General features: G+C 41.0%; 1 protein-coding gene across 11 annotated transcripts in view; it reads left to right on the top strand.

The window, feature by feature from the left end:
• The window catches only part of PEX3 (peroxisomal biogenesis factor 3), a 219380-nt gene extending 209808 nt beyond the window's left edge, over window positions 1–9572 (top strand). For all 11 annotated transcript variants that reach the window (XM_075862647.1, XM_075862645.1, XM_075862648.1 and 8 more), the window contains one exon: window positions 8932–9572. In XM_075862647.1, coding sequence (XP_075718762.1) covers window positions 8932–9015 — 84 coding nt within the window. In that variant the 3' untranslated portion in view covers window positions 9016–9572. The remainder of the gene's footprint in view (window positions 1–8931) is intronic.
• The last annotated feature ends 11491 nt before the right edge of the window (window positions 9573–21063 follow it).

Here is a 21063-nt window from a genome sequence, read left to right as displayed (position 1 = left end):
TTTGAGGCCTCTTTTTTATTAGAATATATTTTAGGCAGCATGCCAGGTTTGGAGAGGTGTTGAGGTGCCAAAACAGTAGGAATCCCCCAAAAGTGACCCCATTTTGGAAACCACCCCTCAAGGAATTCATTTATGGGTAATGTGACCATTTAGACCCCATAGTTTCTTCACAGAACTAATTTGAATTGGGCTGGGAATTAAAAAAATATATATTTTTTCCAATAATATGTCGTTTTAGCTCAAAAATTCTTATTTTCACAAGAAACAAAATACCCCATTCTATTGCGCAATTTGTTCTGAGTGCCGCAATACCCCATTTGTGGTGATAAACTGCCGTTTGGGCCCATGGGAGGTATGAGGTACCAGTACAGTTGAAACCAACAAGAAGTGACTCAGTTTTAAAAACTACACCCTTAAAGAGGCTCTGTCACCAGATTTTGCAACCCCTATCTGCTATTGCAGCAGATAGGCGCTGCAATGTAGATTACAGTAACATTTTTATTTTTAAAAAACGAGCATTTTTGGCCAAGTTATGACCATTTTCGTATTTATGCAAATGAGGCTTGCAAAAGTACAACTGGGCGTGTTGAAAAGTAAAAGTACAACTGGGCGTGTATTATGTGCGTACATCGGGGCGTGTTTACTACTTTTACTAGCTGGGCGTTGTGTATAGAAGTGTCATCCACTTCTCTTCACAACGCCCAGCTTCTGGTAGTGCAGCACTGTGACGTCACTCACAGGTCCTGCATCGTGTCGGCACCAGAGGCTACAGATGATTCTGCAGCAGCATCGGCGTTTGCAGGTAAGTCGATGTAGCTACTTACCTGCAAATGCTGATGCTGCTGCAGAATCAAGTGTAGCCTCTGGTGCCGACACGATGCAGGACCTGTGAGTGACGTCACAGTGCTGCACTGCCAGAAGCTGGGCGTTGTGAAGAGAAGTGGATGATACTTCTATACACAACGCCCAGCTAGTAAAAGTAGTAAACACGCCCCGATGTACGCACATAATACACGCCCAGTTGTACTTTTACTTTTCAACACGCCCAGTTGTACTTTTGCAAGCCTCATTTGCATAAATACGAAAATGGTCATAACTTGGCCAAAAATGCTCGTTTTTTAAAAATAAAAACGTTACTGTAATCTACATTGCAGCGCCGATCTGCTGCAATAGCAGATAGGGGCTGCAAAATCTGGTGACAGAGCCTCTTTAAGGCATTCATCTAGAGGTGTAGTGAGCATTTTGACCGGAGACCTACACCCCATAAACTGTAATGTGGGTTCTCCTGGGTATGGCAATACCCTACATGTGGCTGTTATCAGCTGCCTGGGCACACAGCAGGGCACAGAGGGGAAAGACGAGGGGGGATAAGCTGTGCGGAGTGCATCAGGGTAAGTAAAATTGGGGTAAATTATAAACCAAGGGATGTATGATCAATTTTAAAACACTCTTTCATACAGAGCTCTAGTTATTCGGGACACATGTCACATTGATATATTGTGTCCTCCCTTATCCCCCTCTTATAGCAGACTCTGCACCTCTTTTGACTTTTTCCCTTCCTGCCAGTTTGGGGAACTTCTCCTGGAAAGTGTTGCCACCCTGGTACGATGCGTGTGGCCTCGCTTCCAGAAGTACTGGGTGCCCCCCCCCCCCTTCTTGGTCCCTAAAGATTAGGTTCTTGATAATCACTTCTTGAAATTCCAGGAAAGTTCCCCTCTGGCCTGCACATCGATGTAGCACGTACGCATTGTACAATGCCATCTGTATGAAGTCCACAGCCAGCTTCTTATACCACACCGCATGGCGCTGTAGGGCTTCAGGACTTGATCTGACAAGTCCACCCCTCCCATGTACCTATTGTAGTCCAGGATGCAGTCTGGTTTGGGGGTGGCCTTTCCTTCATATATCCTAAATCTGTAGGTATACCCTGATGCACTCTCACACAGCTTATACATCTTCACGCCATACCTTGCCCTCTTACCCGGCAGGTACTCGCGGAATTGAACCCTCCCTTTAAAATGTACCAGGGACTCATCAATAGAAATACACTTCTCGGGGGTGTATGCTTGGGAAAACCGGGCACTGAAACGGTCTAATAGGGGTCTCCGTTTATACAAATGGTCAAAACTGGGGTCATCTCGGGGTGGGCACGGCTCATTATCAGTATAATGTAAGAAGCGAAGTATTGCCCAATTTATTTATTTTTTTAGGTAACAGTTCAGTTCTGAAGTTGCTTTGAGGGGCCCATATATTAGAAACCCCTATGAAACACCCCATTTTAGAAACTAGACCCATCAAAGTATTCACAACAGCATTTAGAAAGTTTATGAACCCTTTAGGTGTTTCACAGAAATTTAGAGCAAAGTAGAGGTGAAATTTACAGATTTTTTTTTGTCAGAAAATCCTCTTTATACCATTTTTTTTATAATACAAAAGGATTTACCAGAGAAACGCAACTTAATACTTATTGCCCAGATTCTGCAGTTTTGAGAAATATCCCACATGTGGCCCTAGTGCGGTAATGGACTGAAGCACCGGCCTCCGAAGCAAAGGACCACCTAGTGGATTTTGAGGCCTTTTTTTTATTAGGCACCATGTCCGGTTTGAAGAGGTCTTGTGGTGCCAAAACATTGGAAACCCCCCAAAAGTGACCCCAATTTGGAAACTAGACCCCTTGAGGAATCCATTGTAGTTTTCTTGGGGTGCATGCGGCTTTTTTATCAGTTTTTATTCTATTTTTAGGTGGCGTGGTGACTAAAAAACAGCAATTCTACTATTGTTTTTTTATTCTATTTTTTTTACAGCGTTCACCGTGCGCTATAAATGACATATTCACTTTATTCTGCGGGGCGATACGATTATGGCGATACCAGATGTTTATAGTTTTTTTTTATGTCTTATGGCGTTTGCACAATAAAATAAGTTTTGTAAAAAATCATTCACTTTTTGTGTTACCTTATTCTAAGTGCCAGAAGTTTTTTATTTTTCAATCAATAAAGCCGTGCGAGGACTTATTTTTTGCGTAACGAACTGTAGTTTCGATCAGTACCATTTTTAGGTACATGCAACTTTTTGATCTCTTTTTATTCCATTTTTTGTGAGGTGAAGTGACCAAACAACTGTGATTGCGGTACGGTTTATTATTATTTTCTTTTACGGCGTTCACCGTGCGGGATAAATAACGAAATAATTTTGCAGTTCAGGTCGTTACGGACGCGGCGATACCAATTATGTATAGTTTATTTGTTTGTTTATATATTTTTATTAATAATAAATGACTGATAAGGTAAAAAGGGGGATTTTTACTTTTAATACTTTTAAAACTTTTATTTTCTTATTTTTACACATCTTTTTTTAACTTTTTTTTTTACTTTATTACTTTGTCCCACTAGGGGACTTGAGGGCAGGAGGCCTTGATCGCAATTCTAATACACTGCACTACATGCATAGTGCAGTGTATTAGAGCTGTTAGCTACTCACTGACCGCAAGCATAGTGGGTCCTGACTTTGTCAGGACCCACTAGCCTTCCGTCTATGGCATCGCCGGACGCCATTGTTTGGTGTCCGGTTGCCATAGTCACCATCGCCGGCCGCTATCGTGTAGCAGGGCGGCGATGGCAGCTTAACCCCTAAAAAGCTGCGAGCTTTTAAGGGGTTAATCAGCGGGGACACAGCGATCGGTCCCCGCTGTAGGGGACCCCAATTCTCCCCCAATAGTATTGAAGCTATTTAAAATTCTACAGGTAAAATTTTAATTCACCAGATGGATATGTTATAAGAGTTTGAGAAATACTACTTGGAACTATATGCATCTAGGGCGAATTACCCAGTGCAAGAATTGGATGAGTTTTTGTCTAAATGAGATCTAGCCAGAATCGATACCCAACAACGGCCCTTGCTGAATGCACCAATTTGACTCTATGATATACGAATGGGGGTACTCCAACTGCCGAGTGGTAAAGCACCTGACAATGATGGACTCTCAATGGATCTCTGTATGAAGTTTGGGGAAAATGTAATACCACACCTGCATAGGGTTTATACAGGCACATTTGAGAGGGGCTCTCTGCTGCAATCTATGGGAGAAGCTGTTATTTTAAAACCTGATAAAGACCCACTATGTATTGATTCATACTGCCCCATTTCATTGCTTACAAACGATCTGAAGATTCTAGCAAAGATCCTTGCCAACCGATTGAACAAGGTTATCCCTATGATTTTAAATGATGATCAGACAGCTTTTATGCCGTCTAAATATACATCTATACATTTTCAGAAGTTATTTAGGCATCTCCAACTTAAAGAGGCTCTGTCACCAGATTATCAAATCCCTATCTCCCATTGAATGTGATCGTCGCTGCAATGTAGATAACAGCAAAGTTGTTGTTTTTTTTTTTTTAAAACGATCATTTTTGCCCAAGTTATGAGCAATTTTATAATTATGCAAATGAGCTTTTCAATGGACAACTGGGCGTGTTTTCTCGTTTTACCAACTGGGCGTGTATTGTGTTTTTACCAACTGGGAGTTGTGAATAGAAGTGTATGACGCTGACGAATCAGCATCATACACTTCTCATCGTTCCCACCCAGCTTCTTTCACTGTAGACATACAGCGTGACGTCACCCACAGGTCCTTTAACTTTGTCGTCGGACAAAGAAGATACATCGGCTCCAGGCGTCCAAAAGGTTAATATGCTCGTCTCTCGGGAGTTTGCTATGCTTACCTGCACATACCCTGCACTGTACCCTCTGACGCCTGGTGCTGATGTGTCTTCTCTCTTCCGACGCCAAGAGAGAAGACAGGAGTCTCAGATATTATACAGATACCCTTTAATAGATGATGGAGCTATACAAAAACTAATCTATGCCGCAAGAAAGCGGATTGCAAGGTATTGGTTTTCTAGGAATGTGCCCCCACTGTCTTCATGGAGTAACTATATCTATTATATTTTGATGTTTGAAAAAAAATGGATTGTATTCAAAAGGGAAAACGAAAAAATTTCTAAAGACATGGGAAAAGTGGATCTTTTTTTTTTTATCCCCTGAAAAGATAATTATTTTTGGGCTTAATATATATTGTATATTGTATGTTTTGTGTTTCCACTATGGGATATAGTATTGGATATTTTTGATATGTATATTATAGTACATTTATGTATTGCAAAAAACAATGAAGAATGATAAATAAATATATTAATATTTAATAATATCTATATTATATAATATAACAATATTATATTTAATAAGTAATAAATATATATATATATATTTAATTAGTAACATATATATATATATATATATATATATATATATATATATATATATATAATAAGGAATTAGTAATATTTATCTCGGGGGGGAAAAAAACCGAAACTAAAGTCGCTCAGTTCAAGGATTTTGTCCCTCTCAGTTTGCAAAAAGTGGCGATAACTGGCACGTCGACAAATAGGAGGCATTGCACAATCATCCCACACCACTTGAACTGATTTTTAAGGTTTCATGTGGCTAAAAAACTTTGCTTTCAATCTGGTTTTTATGCCCCTTCCACATGCCACGTATTGGAGCTAGGTGCTTAAAAATTTGATCATTTGCAGATATTAGCGACACCTGCTACTTCCTGTATTTGAATAACCTTATGGCTTGTCCTTCTTGTTGTTCCAATTTCAATGTTGAGAACTGTATATATGACAGTTGGTGGGAATGTGCATGACCAGGGGCGTCGCTAGCATCGGGCCTTCAGGGCCAAAGCCCCGGATCTTTGGCCCGTATTCCCGGGTGACTGCCACAGTGGTGCAGCTTTAGGGGTCGCAATTGCAACGAGGCCCCGAAGCCAAGGGAGGCCACACCCCCCCCAGACTGCATCTATAAAAAGTTAATATAGTAACTGGGGCCGATGTAATATAATACAAGGGCCCTTGTAACTATAGTAATGACACTATACTTATCCTCCTTCCCAGTGCAGCGGAAGTCCTGATGTCTTCTCGGGTCATGACGTCACAACGCTGTGCGCCGCCTGTGACGTCACCTCGCGAGATGAAGTCAGGACATCCGCTGCACCCGAAACCGGAGAGGAGGGTAAGTGTAACATTACTGTCTGGTAACATTACTGTCTGCTGGGGTCCTGTATCTAAGCCTACCTTGTGGTAGGCTTAGATACATGGCCATGTATGATACTGCCTGATGGGCCCTGTATCTAAACTTACCACAAAGTAGGCTTAGGTACAGGGCCCCAGCAGACAGTAGTCTTATACTGTATAAGATTACTGTCTGCTGGGCCCTGTATCTAAGCTTAACATGTGGTAGGCTTAGATGCAGGGCCCAGCAGACTAGATCAGACACGGTGTGAGCCTGTCTGCCGGGCTCTGTATCTAAGCCTACCTCATGATAGGCTTAGATACATGGCCATTTGTGATCCTGTCTGATGGGCCCTGTATCTAAGTCTTCCGCATAGTCGGCTTAGATACAGGGCCCCAGCAGACAGTAATCTTATACTGTACAAGATTACTGTCTGCTGGGGCCCTGTATCTAAGCCTAGTATGTGGTAGACTTCGATACAGGGCCCATCAGACAGGATCACACATGGGCCCTGTATCTAAGCCTACCACATGTGTTACTAATGTTTTTTTTTGTGTGGTTGTGTTTTTTTACAGGTTTGGTCGTTGGACTACTTCGATGACGGCTTTTTTATTTTCAAGAAAATGGTTAATGAGGAATGTGTTTTTTTTTTGTTTTTTTTCAATAAAATATTTTTTCTATGTCTTTGTATCTTCTTTTAATCTTTATTACTATCACTTTAGTAATTGCTGCTGGCTGATTGACAGCGTCCTTTACTAAGGCAGGGCTTAATGTTAGCCAGTAAAAAGGCTAACACTAACCCCCCATTATTACCCGGGTACACGCCGCCACCAGGGGTGCTGGGAAGAGCCGGGTACAATCCAGTACCCGACCATCTGTAGCGATGGTCAGGTACTGGGGTGGCCGCAGGTGGTATTATTAGGGCTGTGAAAACCCCAAAACAGTGGAGCCTTCCCACCCTGTTAATGCTACCCTACTGCTGCTATGTTGTATCTGGCTGGTTATGAAAAACCAGGTAGTTTTTTCTTTTAAATAAATTATTGGAAAAAACTACGTGGTGTCCCCCACCGTTTTTCATAACCAGCCAGATATAACACAGCAGCAGACTAGCATTAATAGGGTGTGAAGGGCCACTGTTTTTGGGCTTTCCCAGCATAATAATACCAGCCTGCAGCTGCCCCATTGCCCGTCCATCGCTACAGATGGTTGGGTACTGGATTGTACCAGGCTCTTCCCAGCAACCCTGGTGGCAGCGGGTACCGGGGTAATAATATGGGTTAGTGTTAGCCTTTTCGCCGACTAACATTAAGCCCCGCCTTAGTAATGGACGCTGTTAATCAGCCAGTGGCCATTGCTTAGGCGGTAGTAATAAAGTTTAAAAAAATACAAAGACATAGAAATAATATTTTATTGAAAAAAAAAACACACAACCCTAACCATTTTAGTGAGAATAAAAATAGCTGTCATCGCAGTAGTCCTCGAATCCGAAGTAGTCCAACATCCGAACCTGTAAAAAAACAAATACCCCAAAAAAATTAGTAGCACACAAAAAAGCAAAGCAATTATTATACTTACCTTTCCTGGGTCCAGCGGTGAAGCTGCTATGTCAGCGAGCTAGACCCTATATCTAAGCCTATCATGTGTGATACTGTCTTTTGATCCACTGTATCAGGTGTACTGTGCACGCTGGAGCCAGGGCTCGACTGTCTGATGACAGCCGGACTCCTGCTCCAACGACTGTGATCGAAGTTTACTTAGATCGCGGCCGTTTAAACCGTTAAAAGCTGCGGTCAATAGCGACCACGGCATTTAACTTGTTTACAGAGGGAGGGAGCCAGAGGCACGTCCTAACAGATTGCCTGTCAGATTTACGCTGACATGCAATAATACTCTGGTATACGAAGTATACCAAAGCATTATATCAGCGATCTGAAGATCGCATATTGTTTTAGTCCCACTAGGGGACTTTACTAAGTAATAAATGTGAAATAAAAATTACAGTAAAAAATAAATAACACAATTTTTTCCGATAAAAAGTGGTTTTATTTAGTAAGTGTCAAAAATAAATATAAGTACACATATATGGTATTGCCGAGACCGTAATGACTCAAACAATAAAGTTAATATGTCATTTAAACCGCAAAGTAAACACCTAAAATAAAAACGCAAAAAACAATGGCGAAATTGCTATTTTTTTCCATTGCACCCCAAAAAAGTCATAAGAGTTAATCAATAAGTTCCATGTATTCCAAAACCATACCAATCAAAACTATGTCTCGTCCCGCAAAAAACAAGCACAAAATATCACTACATTGACGGAAAAATAAAAAAATTCCGACTCTTGGAAAGCAACAATGCAAAAAAAAAGAATTTTAGTCCAAAAGTGTTTTTTAAAAGTCGTAAAACATAAAAGACATATACATATGTGGTATCATCGTAATCGTACCGACCCATAAAATAAAGGGCACGTGTTATTTACCCCGCACAGGGAATTGCGTCAATTTAAACCGCATAGAACAATGGTGGAATTTCAGGGTTTTTTTCTATTCCCCCCAAAAAAAAGTTAATCAAAAATGATATGTACCCCAAAATGGTGCCATTAAAAAGTACAACTAATCCTGCAAAAAACAAGTCCTCATACAGCTATGCCGACAGAAAAATAAAAAAGTTAGAGCTCTTTGAATGCTACTATAGAAAAATTAAAAAATAAGCTTCGTCATTAGGGCCTAAAATGGGCTGGTCACTAAGGAGTTACATTTGTCATCAAACAGGATCACAAGACATGTTCTTTTTATATTGTCTTACCAATGTTAAATTTTAATGTTTTGTTTTGTCTGCATAATCGTTATTTCATAGGATCTCCTACTCATGGAACAAGTAAAAGACTTTGCAGCCAATGTGTATGAAGCTTTTAGCACACCCCAGCAACTTCAGAAGTAGCGATCCATCACATTGTCTCCTGAGAACCGAGTGGGACATCTATGTTTAAAGCCGGTCTATGACATTCCTTTTAATTAAAGAATGGGTGCAGACATGAAGAATTAAAGAAAAGTATTCTTTCGGTCCAGAAGAATGGATGTCGGGTGTCAGTGCTGAACCGTGAAGAAGTGACTAAAAGCAGTTCATATTCAGTCACTACAGCATTAAACATCTGCTTTTTTTTACAGCAAAGTCATAGGAGACATTCAAATCTATCTTTAGCTAATAGTTAATGAGATCTATTTATTACAAAAGATGCATTACATTTTTAGCCCAAACCAAATGAATGTGGTATGAATAACTGAGTACTTGAAAATTAACCGTTCTAAAAGGCCTTATTAGCCTTAATATATAAGGTAAAATTAGTAATAGTGAAAACATACAATTTAATAAATGACTAGTAAGTTGTGGCTTCTGCCACCCAGCATATTTGTAAAATGAGCACCGTATTGTTGCGTGACAATTTTCTTTTTTGACCATATCCCTTTTTAACTAGTAAAGACTGAATAATCCACTAACTTTAGGTGACTATTACTATGCTAATGCGTCTAAATATTTTGTATTGTACATTTTCTATTCCTTATCCAACAAAATTCGGGCAGTTCCTCCTAGAGCAATGAATAGTTTGTTTCTTTTAGGGTAGGAACACACACAGCGTAAACACTGCGGATTTTCCGCAACTGATTAATTGCGGAAAATCCGCAGCGTATTAGAGTAGCAGCAGTGTGGGTGAGATTTGAATAAATCTCGTCCCCACAGTGTGGTAAGTTTCCGCCTAAAAAAACGCACATAAATTGACCTGCGGTGCGGTTACTTCAACCGCAGCATGTCAATTCTCCGGATATGCAACTCTTTTGTTGCGGGTTTACCCATTGAATTCAATGGGGTGCTTAAACTCGCAACAAAGCAGTGTGTGTTGCGATATTTGCGGCGGAATCACAGCGAAGCGCCACAAAAATCGAAAGTAAGAAAAAAAAAATTGCGTTCTGTTCCTACGGGGCTGTTTTTCAAGACGGCCGCGTAATAAAACTGCCGCGAGAAAAAAGTGTGTGTCACTTCTTCAGCCGTTTTTGGAGCCGTTTTTCATAGACTCTATAGACTTTGAATAAAAAACGTATGAAAATCAGGAACTGTTTTCCCTTGAAAACAGCTCCGTATTTTCAGACGTTTTTGGTTAAGTGTGTGAACATACCCTAATACTCACAGGTAAATTGATCTGTAATGATATAAATATGTAAATGTTGCAGAGCTGAATTTGTGATGGAACTGATCACTGATCATTTTTATTTAGATAAGATAATGCACAAACTTCTCCTCTACACGTGTAGAACTTGAGAAATGAGTCTATTTACAGAATGTCCCTTATTTTCATATTTTTCCAAGAAAGCATTGACTTTAAGACTCATTACATTCATTATTCTAGCGAAAGTCCACTTTTTACAAAAATAAAGTTAGATCCTAGTAGCATGAATATCAACTTTTCCGAAAGACTACCCTACCTCTTTTCCAGACACTTTATTTCCTGGGACAGATTTTCAGTTCCACCATATATTATGCATACTGGCCATCTTCTTTGAGAAGACTAATTTTCAATGTTTCAATGCAATTTTGAGTGGTCTTCTAAAAGAGGCTCCACTGTATGAATACTTATATTGTCAAAGTATGGGGAAACACTCCTTAATCATTGAATTCAGATGTTTTATTCATTCCTATTGCAACGTGTATAAAATCAATCACCTGGCCAAGCAGTCTGCCTTTACAAACATTTGTGAAAAATGGGTCATTCTAAAGAGCTCACTAAATTAGAGTGTGGTACTGTAGTGGGATTCCACCGTTGCAACAGGTCAGTTCATTCAATTTCTTCCCCGGTAGATATTAACGTAAAGTTACAGAGCAGGGTCACCGAGTTCTTAAACGCATAGTGCATAATAGTTGGCAACGAGTTCCAAACCTCAACTAGCATTAACATCCGCACAAAAACTGCTCCGGGAGCTTCGTGGCATGGGTATCCATGACTGAGCAGCTGCATGCGAGCCATACATCACCAAGCACAATTTCAAGCGTTGGATGGAGTAGTGTAAAGCACGTTGCCACTGGACTCTGGAAGCGTATTCTGTTGAGTGACTAACCTGTAAGTGTCATGTGTAGACGTCCCAACGTTTTCGACCACATAGTATGTATGTGTGTATATATGTCTGTGTGTGTGTGTGTGTGTGTGTGTGTATGTGTGTGTATGTATATATATATATATATATATATATATATATATATACACACACACACACACATACATGCACGTGTGTGTATGTATATGTGTGTATATATATATATATACACACACACACACACACATGTATATATACACACATACACACTAATATATATATATATATATATATATATATACATATACATATATATACACACACACACATATATATATTGGTCCTTTTCAATTAATTATAATATCAAAATTTTTATTTATTTCAGCAATTCAATTCAAAAAGTGAAACTCATATATAATATAGATTCATTACACACAGAGTGATCTATTTCCAGCATTATTTTTCATTAACCCCTTCCCGACATTTGCCGTATGGGTACGCCATGGAAAGATAGTGCTTCCCGCATCCATACGCCAAATTCTTGGCACCGGCTCAGAAGCTGAGTCGGTGCCATCATCCCCGGATGTCAGCTGTATCTGGCAGCTGACATCCGGCTGTAATGGTGGGGACCGAAATTAGCTTCGTTCCCTCCATTAACCCTTTAAATGCAGCCGTCAAACGCTATCGCTACATTTAAGGTGTTTGCAGCTCATCGGAACCCCAGCAATGACATTGCGAGGGTTCCGGTGGCTGCAATGGCAACCGGAGGCCTAATACTGGCCTCCCGGTCTGCCTAGCACGGAAAACTTACAGCCCCCGCACTGCGACGGAGCCTGATCGGCTTCCGTAGCCGCCAGCAAGATAGCGCCGGCTCAGAAGCTGATCCGGTGTCATCGGCGGTGGAAGTCAGCTGTATGTTACAGCTGACATCCACCTGTAACGGCAGTAACCGGAGCTAGCTCCGATCCCTGCCATTAACCCCTTCGATGCAGCGATCGAAAGAGATCACTGCATCTTAGCGGTTGCTAGCAGATCACCAGCCCTGACATGCAATCAGGACTGGCGACTGCTGCTATGGCAACAGGAGACACAATGGCCTCCTGCCCTGCCATTACGGAAGCCGATTAGGAACCGCCGGGAGCCGAAGCCTAATCGGCTTGCTGTCAGTGAATAACTGAAAGATCTAATACATTGAACTACATAGGTAGCGCAGTGTATTAGAAAAAAAAAATCTGACCGTTGGACCTTCAAGTCCCCTAGTGGGACTGTAAAAAAAGTGAAAAAAACATAAAAGTTTCAAGTAATAAAATAAAACACAATCGCCCAGTTCCCTTATCAAGTCCTTTATTATTGAAAAAAAATAATAAACCATACGTATTGGGTATCGCCACAAAAGATTGCGCGTAAAAAATGCCCGCCTCAAACAAGTGCATGTCACTTCTTGGGACGTAAGTGGAGCCGTTTTTAATTGACTCCAATGAAAACCAGCTCCAATTACGTCCGCGAAAAACGCGTGCACTTGTCAAAACGTCTGAAATTCAGGAGCTGTTTTCGCCTGAAAACAGCTCCGTAATTTCAGACGTAATTGGCGTTGCTGTGTGAACATACCCTTATGGTTCTCACAACTTGGCAACAGAAAAAATACATTCTTTTTACAAAAGTTATTTTATTGTGCAAAATGTTGTAAAACATAAAAAAGTGCTATAAATTACACTACCGTTCAAAAGTTTAGGGTCACTTAGAAATTTCCTTATTTTTGCAAGAAAAGCACAGTTTTTTTCAATGAAGATAACATTAAATTAATCAGAAATACACTCTATACATTGTTAATGTGCTAAATGACTATTCTAGCTGCAAACGTCTGGTTTTTAATGCAATATCTACATAGGTGTATAGAGGCCCATTTCCAGCAACCATCACTCCAGTGTTCTAATGGTACATTGTGTTTGCTAACTGTGTTAGAAGGCTAATGGATGATTAGAAAACACTTGAAAACCCTTGTGCAATTATGTTAGCACCGCTGTAAACAGTTTTGCTGTTTAGAGGAGCTATAAAACTGACCTTCCTTTGAGCTAGTTGAGAATCTGGGGCATTACATTTGTGGGTTCGATTAAACTCTCAAAATGGCTAGAAAAAGAGAGCTTTCATGTGAAACTCGACAGTCTATTCTTGTTCTTAGAAATGAAGGCTATTCCATGCGAGAAATTGCCAAGAAACTGAAGATTTCCTACAACGGTGTGTAGTACTCCCTTCAGAGGACAGCACAAACGGCTCTAACCAGAGTAGAAAGAGAAGTGGGAGGCCCCGCTGCACAACTGAGCAACAACACAAGTACATTAGAGTCTCTAGTTTGAGAAATAGACGCCTCACAGGTCCTCAACTGGCAGCTTCATTAAATAGTACCCGCAAAACGCCAGTGTCAACGTCTACAGTGAAGAGGCGACTCCGGGATGCTGGCCTTCAGGGCAGAGTTGCAAAGAAAAAGCCATATCTGAGACTGGCTAATAAAAGGGAAAGATTAATATGGGCAAAAGCACACAGACATTGGACAAAGAAAGATTGGAAAAAAGTGTTATGGACAGACGAATCGAAGTTTGAGGTGTTTGGATCACACAGAAGAACATTTCTGAGATGCAGAACAGCTGAAAAGATGCTGGAAGAGTGCCTGACGCCATCTGTCAAGCATGGTGGAGGTAATGTGATGGTCTGGGGTTGCTTTGGTGTTGGTAAAGTGGGAGATTTGTACAAGGTAAAAGGGATTTTGAATAAGGAAGGCTATCACTCCATTTTGTAACGCCATGCCATACCCTGTGGACAGCGCTTGATTGGAGCCAATTTCATCCTACAACAGGACAATGACCCAAAGCACACCTCCAAATTCTGCAAGAACTATTTAGGGAAGAAGCAGGCAGCTGGTATTCTATCTGTAATGGAGTGGCCAGCGCAGTCACCAGATCTCAACCCCATAGAGCTGTTGTGGGAGCAGCTTGACCGTATGGTGCGCAAGAAGTGCCCATCAAGCCAATCCAACTTGTGGGAGGGGCTTCTGGAAGCATGGGATGAAATTTCTCCCGATTACCTCAGCAAATTAACAGCTAGAATGCCAAAGGTCTGCAATGCTGTAATTGCTGCAAATGGAGCATTCTTTGACTAAAGCAAAGTTTGAAGGAGAAAATTATTATTTCAAATAAAAATCATTATTTCTAACCTTGTCAATGTCTTGACTATATTTTCTAGTCATTTTGCAACTCATTTGATAAATATAAGTGTGAGTTTTCATGGAAAACACAAAATTGTCTGGGTGACCCCAAACTTTTGAACGGTAGTGTAAGTATCGCCAGAATCTGACTGACTCGCAGAATAAAGGTAACATGTAATTTATAACGCGTGGTGAACGCTGTATAAAAATACCAAAAAAAACTATGCCAGAATTTCATTTTTTTAGTTATCTGGCCTCCCAAAAAATAGGATAAAAGGTGATCAAAAAGTCGCATGTACCCCAAAATGGTACCAATAAAAACTACAGCTCGTCCCGCAAAAAAGCAGCCCTCATACCACTGTGTGTATGAAAAAATTAAATTAGTTAAGACTTCAATAAGTCAGGAAATAAAAAAAATATGCAGTTGTGCAGCCCGAGGGGGAACATTTCTGTTTCAAGAGGCGATTTATCAAGGCCCTAAAATTAGGGAACCGGGGAGGGGAGGCCGACACATGTCTGCTGGAAGCGAGGGTGCCTGTATTATACCAGGACAACACTGTCCAGCAAAATTACCCAAACTGCAAAGGTGCGGAGTGTGGACCAAAAGGGGATAAGAAAGGACGCCATATATCAGTGTGACACCGGCCTGTGCAGAAAGGATTGCTTCACAGCGTAACACACATCTATGGATAATTTTACTGTTTTTTTTACCCCATTATTATACCACCTGACTATGGCCCTGATGTACTCTGCCCAGCTTATATGTACCCCCACATTATAAACGGAAACACCAGCAATACTCAAACAAATCTACTACCAAGCAAAGTCCGCTCTCCAAAAGCCAAATGGCGCTCCCTCCCCACTGAACCCTACAGTGTGCCCAAACAGCAGTTTCCTTCCACATATATGGCATCGCCATACCAGGGAGAACCCTTTTAACAATTTTTGGGTTGTGTGTCTCCAGTGGCATAAGCTGGGAACGACATATTTGCCACTGAAATGGCATATCTAGGGAAAAATATTAATTTTTAATTTTCACCATCCGCAGTGCATTCATTTATGGAAAAGACCTGTGGGGTGAAAATGCTCACTATGCCCCTTAATAAATGCCTTAAGGGGTGTAGTTTCCAAAATGGGGTCACTTTCTTTTTATTATTTCACATCTGAGCCTCTGCAATTGTGAACCACTACTTTGTAAATCGCCAAATTAGGCCTCAATTTTGCATGGTATTCTTTCACTCCTTAGACTGGTCGAATGTCCAGGCAAAAGATTAGTGTCACATGTAGGGTGTTTCTAAAACCGGGAAACACTGCATAACAATTAGAGAGCTGTCTTGTTATGGTGGCACAAGCTGGGCACCACATATTGGCATATCTATGGAAAAAAATCCAATTTTCACTCTGCAACTTCGAGAGCACACTAATTTTTACAAAACACCTGAGGGGTTAACATGCTCACTACACCCCTAGGTGAATGCATTTTTGGGGCGTAGTTTCCAAAATGTGGTCACTTCTGGGGGGTTTCCACTGTTTTGGTCTCATAGGCGCCCATAAACCAATCCAGCAAAATCTGCACTCCAAATGGCGCTCCTTCCCTTCTGAGCCCTGCCGTGTGCTCAAATAGCAGTTTATGACCACATATGGGGTATTGTCGTACTCGGGAGAAATTGCTTTATAAATGTTGGGCTTCTTTTTTTCCTTTATTTGTTGAGAAAATGAAAAAATTTGCGCTAAAGCTACATCTTATTGAAGAAAAAGTATTGTTTTTATTTTCACTGCCCAATTCTAATAAATTCTATGAAACACCTGTGGGGTCAAAATGCTCACTACACCCCTAGATGAATTCCTCAAGGGGTGTAGTTTCCTAAATGGAGTAACTTTTTGAGCGTTTTCATTGTTTTCTCCCCTCAGGGGCTTTGCAAATGCGACCTGGCCTCCGCAAACCATTCCTGCTAAATGTGATCTCCAAAAACCAAATAGCGCTCTTTCCCTTCTAAGCCCTGCCGTGTGTCTAAACAGCCGTTTATTACCACATGTGGGGTATTGTTTTACTCGGGAGAAATTGCTTAACAAATTTTGCAGTGCTTTTTCTCCTTCAGTCCTTGTGGAAATGAGAAAAAAATTAGCTAAACCTACATTTTCTATTAAAAAAATGTAGATTTTTATTTTCAGGGCCTACTTCCAATAATTTCTGCAAAAAACCTGTGGGGTCAAAATGCTGACTATACCATTAGATAATTTTCTTGAGGTGTGTAGTTTCCAAAATGGGGTCACTTTTGGGGGATTTCCACTGTTTTGGCACCGCAAGAGCCCTTCAAACCTGACATGGTGCCTAAAATATATTCGAATAAAAATAAGGCCCCAAAATTCACTACGTGCTCCTTAGCTTCTGAGGCCGGTGCTTCAGTCCAGTAGCACGCTAGGGCCACATGTGGGATATTTCTAAAAACTGCAGAATCTGGGCAATAAATATTGAGTTGCATTTTTCTGGTAAAACTTTCTGTTACAAAAAAAATGGATTAAATATGAATTTCTGGAAAAAAAAACGAAATTTGTAAATTTCACCTCTACATTGCTTTAATTCCTGTGAAACGTCTAAAGGGTTAAGAAACTTTCTAAATTCTGTTTTGAATACTTTGAGGGGTGCAGTTTTTAAAATGGGGTGACTTATTGGGGGTTTCTAATATATAAGGCCCTCAAAGCCACTTCACAACTGAACTGCCCCCCTGTAAAAATAGTCTTTTGAAAATTTTTTGAAAATGCAAGAAATTGCTGCTAAAGTTCTAAGCCTTGTAACATCCTAGAAAAATAAAAGGGTATTAAAAAAACTATGCCAATCTAAAGTAGATATATGGGGGATTTTAATTAGCAACAATTTTGTGTGGTATAACTGCCTGTCTTACAAGCAGATACATTTAAATTGAGAAAAATACAAATTTTTTCAATTTTTCGCAAAAAATTGGTGTTTTTCACAATTAAATACTGAACATATCGTGCAAATTTTTCCAGTAACATAAAGTCCAATGTGTCACGAGAAAACAATCAGAATCGCTTGGATAGGAGAAAGCATTCCGACGTTATTACCACATAAAGTGAAACATTTGAAAAATGAGGCTCTGTCAGGAAGGTCAAAAGTGGCTAAAGGGGGAAGGGGTTAATGTTGGTGATTATGGTTAACAGTTAATGAAAACCAAAAAATTTAGTGTCGAAATGGTGGCCTACTGAAAAGTATGTACAGTATATGCACTCAATACTTGCTCCTTTTGCATGAGTTACTGCATCAATGCAACGTGGCGTGGAGGCGATCAGCCTGTGGCACTGCTGAGGTGTTATGGAAGCCCAGGTTGCTGTGATATGGGCCTTCAGCTCGTCTGCATTGTTGGGTCTGGTGTCACTCATCTTCCTCTTGACAATATACCATAGATTCTCTATGGGGTTTAGGTCAGGCGAGTTTGCTGGCCAATCAAGCACAGTGATACTGTGGTTATTAAACCAGGTATTTGTACTTTTGGCAGTGTGGGCAGGTGCCAAGTCCTACCGGAAAATGAAGTCAGCATCTCCATAAAGCTTGTCAGCAGAGGGAAGCATGAAGTGCTCTAAAATTTCCTGGTAGACGGCTGCGCTGACTCTAGACTTGATATAACACAGTGGACCAACACCAGTGGATGACATGGCTCCCCAAACCATTACTGACAGGAATAGAGATGAGCGAACCGGGACAACCGAAGTCGGTTTCGGTCCGAACTTCCGGAAAAGTTCGGTTCGCAGCGAATCCGTACTTCACCGGGTTGGGCCGAACCCGTTTTGACCGAACCCGGTCAAAAATATGATACAAATCGGCAGCCACTTGTCTCTATCAATCACTGACAGAGAAAAGAGGCTGCTGATTAAAAATAAAATAAAAAGCATTTCATACGTACCTGGTCGTTGTCTTGGTGACGAGTCCCTCCTCTTCCTCCAGTCCGACCTTCTTTTTCTGACGCGGCAGCCTGTGATTGGCTGCAGAGGCCTCTGCAGCCTGTAATTGGCTGCAGCGCTCACATGGGCTGCATCGTCATCAAGGAATGTCGGGCCGGATGTCGAGAGGGACGCGTCACCAAGGCAACGGCCAGGAGACCGGACTGGAGGAGGCAGGGAGTTCCCGGTAAGTATGAATGTCTTTTTTTTTTACAGGTTACTCTATATTGTGATCGGTAGTCACTGTCCAGGGTGCTGAAACAGTTATTGCCGATCAGTTAACTCTTTCAGCACCCTGGAAAAAGTATTGTTTTTATTTTCACTGCCCAATTCTAATAAATTCTATGAAACACCTGTGGGGTCAAAATGCTCACTACACCCCTAGGTGAATTCCTCAAGGGGTGTAGTTTCCTAAATGGAGTAACTTTTTGAGCGTTTTCATTGTTTTCTCCCCTCAGGGGCTTTGCAAATGCGACCTGGCCTCCGCAAACCATTCCTGCTAAATGTGATCTCCAAAAACCAAATAGCGCTCTTTCCCTTCTAAGCCCTGCCGTGTGTCTAAACAGCCGTTTATTACCACATGTGGGGTATTGTTTTACTCGGGAGAAATTGCTTAACAAATTTTGCAGTGCTTTTTCTCCTTCAGTCCTTGTGGAAATGAGAAAAAAATTAGCTAAACCTACATTTTCTATTAAAAAAATGTAGATTTTTATTTTCAGGGCCTACTTCCAATAATTTCTGCAAAAAACCTGTGGGGTCAAAATGCTGACTATACCATTAGATAATTTTCTTGAGGTGTGTAGTTTCCAAAATGGGGTCACTTTTGGGGGATTTCCACTGTTTTGGCACCGCAAGAGCCCTTCAAACCTGACATGGTGCCTAAAATATATTCGAATAAAAATAAGGCCCCAAAATTCACTACGTGCTCCTTAGCTTCTGAGGCCGGTGCTTCAGTCCAGTAGCACGCTAGGGCCACATGTGGGATATTTCTAAAAACTGCAGAATCTGGGCAATAAATATTGAGTTGCATTTTTCTGGTAAAACTTTCTGTTACAAAAAAAATGGATTAAATATGAATTTCTGGAAAAAAAAACGAAATTTGTAAATTTCACCTCTACATTGCTTTAATTCCTGTGAAACGTCTAAAGGGTTAAGAAACTTTCTAAATTCTGTTTTGAATACTTTGAGGGGTGCAGTTTTTAAAATGGGGTGACTTATTGGGGGTTTCTAATATATAAGGCCCTCAAAGCCACTTCACAACTGAACTGCCCCCCTGTAAAAATAGTCTTTTGAAAATTTTTTGAAAATGCAAGAAATTGCTGCTAAAGTTCTAAGCCTTGTAACATCCTAGAAAAATAAAAGGGTATTAAAAAAACTATGCCAATCTAAAGTAGATATATGGGGGATTTTAATTAGCAACAATTTTGTGTGGTATAACTGCCTGTCTTACAAGCAGATACATTTAAATTGAGAAAAATACAAATTTTTTCAATTTTTCGCAAAAAATTGGTGTTTTTCACAATTAAATACTGAACATATCGTGCAAATTTTTCCAGTAACATAAAGTCCAATGTGTCACGAGAAAACAATCAGAATCGCTTGGATAGGAGAAAGCATTCCGACGTTATTACCACATAAAGTGAAACATTTGAAAAATGAGGCTCTGTCAGGAAGGTCAAAAGTGGCTAAAGGGGGAAGGGGTTAATGTTGGTGATTATGGTTAACAGTTAATGAAAACCAAAAAATTTAGTGTCGAAATGGTGGCCTACTGAAAAGTATGTACAGTATATGCACTCAATACTTGCTCCTTTTGCATGAGTTACTGCATCAATGCAACGTGGCGTGGAGGCGATCAGCCTGTGGCACTGCTGAGGTGTTATGGAAGCCCAGGTTGCTGGGATATGGGCCTTCAGCTCGTCTGCATTGTTGGGTCTGGTGTCACTCATCTTCCTCTTGACAATATACCATAGATTCTCTATGGGGTTTAGGTCAGGCGAGTTTGCTGGCCAATCAAGCACAGTGATACTGTGGTTATTAAACCAGGTATTTGTACTTTTGGCAGTGTGGGCAGGTGCCAAGTCCTGCCGGAAAATGAAGTCAGCATCTCCATAAAGCTTGTCAGCAGAGGGAAGCATGAAGTGCTCTAAAATTTCCTGGTAGACGGCTGCGCTGACTCTAGACTTGATATAACACAGTGGACCAACACCAGTGGATGACATGGCTCCCCAAACCATTACTGACAGGAATAGAGATGAGCGAACCGGGACAACCGAAGTCGGTTTCGGTCCGAACTTCCGGAAAAGTTCGGTTCGCAGCGAATCCGTACTTCACCGGGTTGGGCCGAACCCGTTTTGACCGAACCCGGTCAAAAATATGATACAAATCGGCAGCCACTTGTCTCTATCAATCACTGACAGAGAAAAGAGGCTGCTGATTAAAAATAAAATAAAAAGCATTTCATACGTACCTGGTCGTTGTCTTGGTGACGAGTCCCTCCTCTTCCTCCAGTCCGACCTTCTTTTCTGACGCGGCAGCCTGTGATTGGCTGCAGAGGCCTCTGCAGCCTGTAATTGGCTGCAGTGCTCACATTGGCTTCATCGTCATCAAGGAATGTCGTGCCGGATGTCGAGAGGGACGCGTCACCAAGGCAACGGCCAGGAGACCGGACTGGAGGAGGCAGGGAGTTCCCGGTAAGTATGAACGTCTTTTTTTTTTACAGGTTACTCTATATTGTGATCGGTAGTCACT

This window comes from Rhinoderma darwinii, chromosome 4 (assembly GCF_050947455.1).
Source record: "Rhinoderma darwinii isolate aRhiDar2 chromosome 4, aRhiDar2.hap1, whole genome shotgun sequence".
In the NCBI taxonomy this organism is placed as follows: Eukaryota; Metazoa; Chordata; class Amphibia; order Anura; family Rhinodermatidae; genus Rhinoderma; species Rhinoderma darwinii.
The sequence above is the reverse complement of the archived record's forward strand: the minus strand, read 5'-3'. Positions and strand labels throughout refer to the sequence as shown.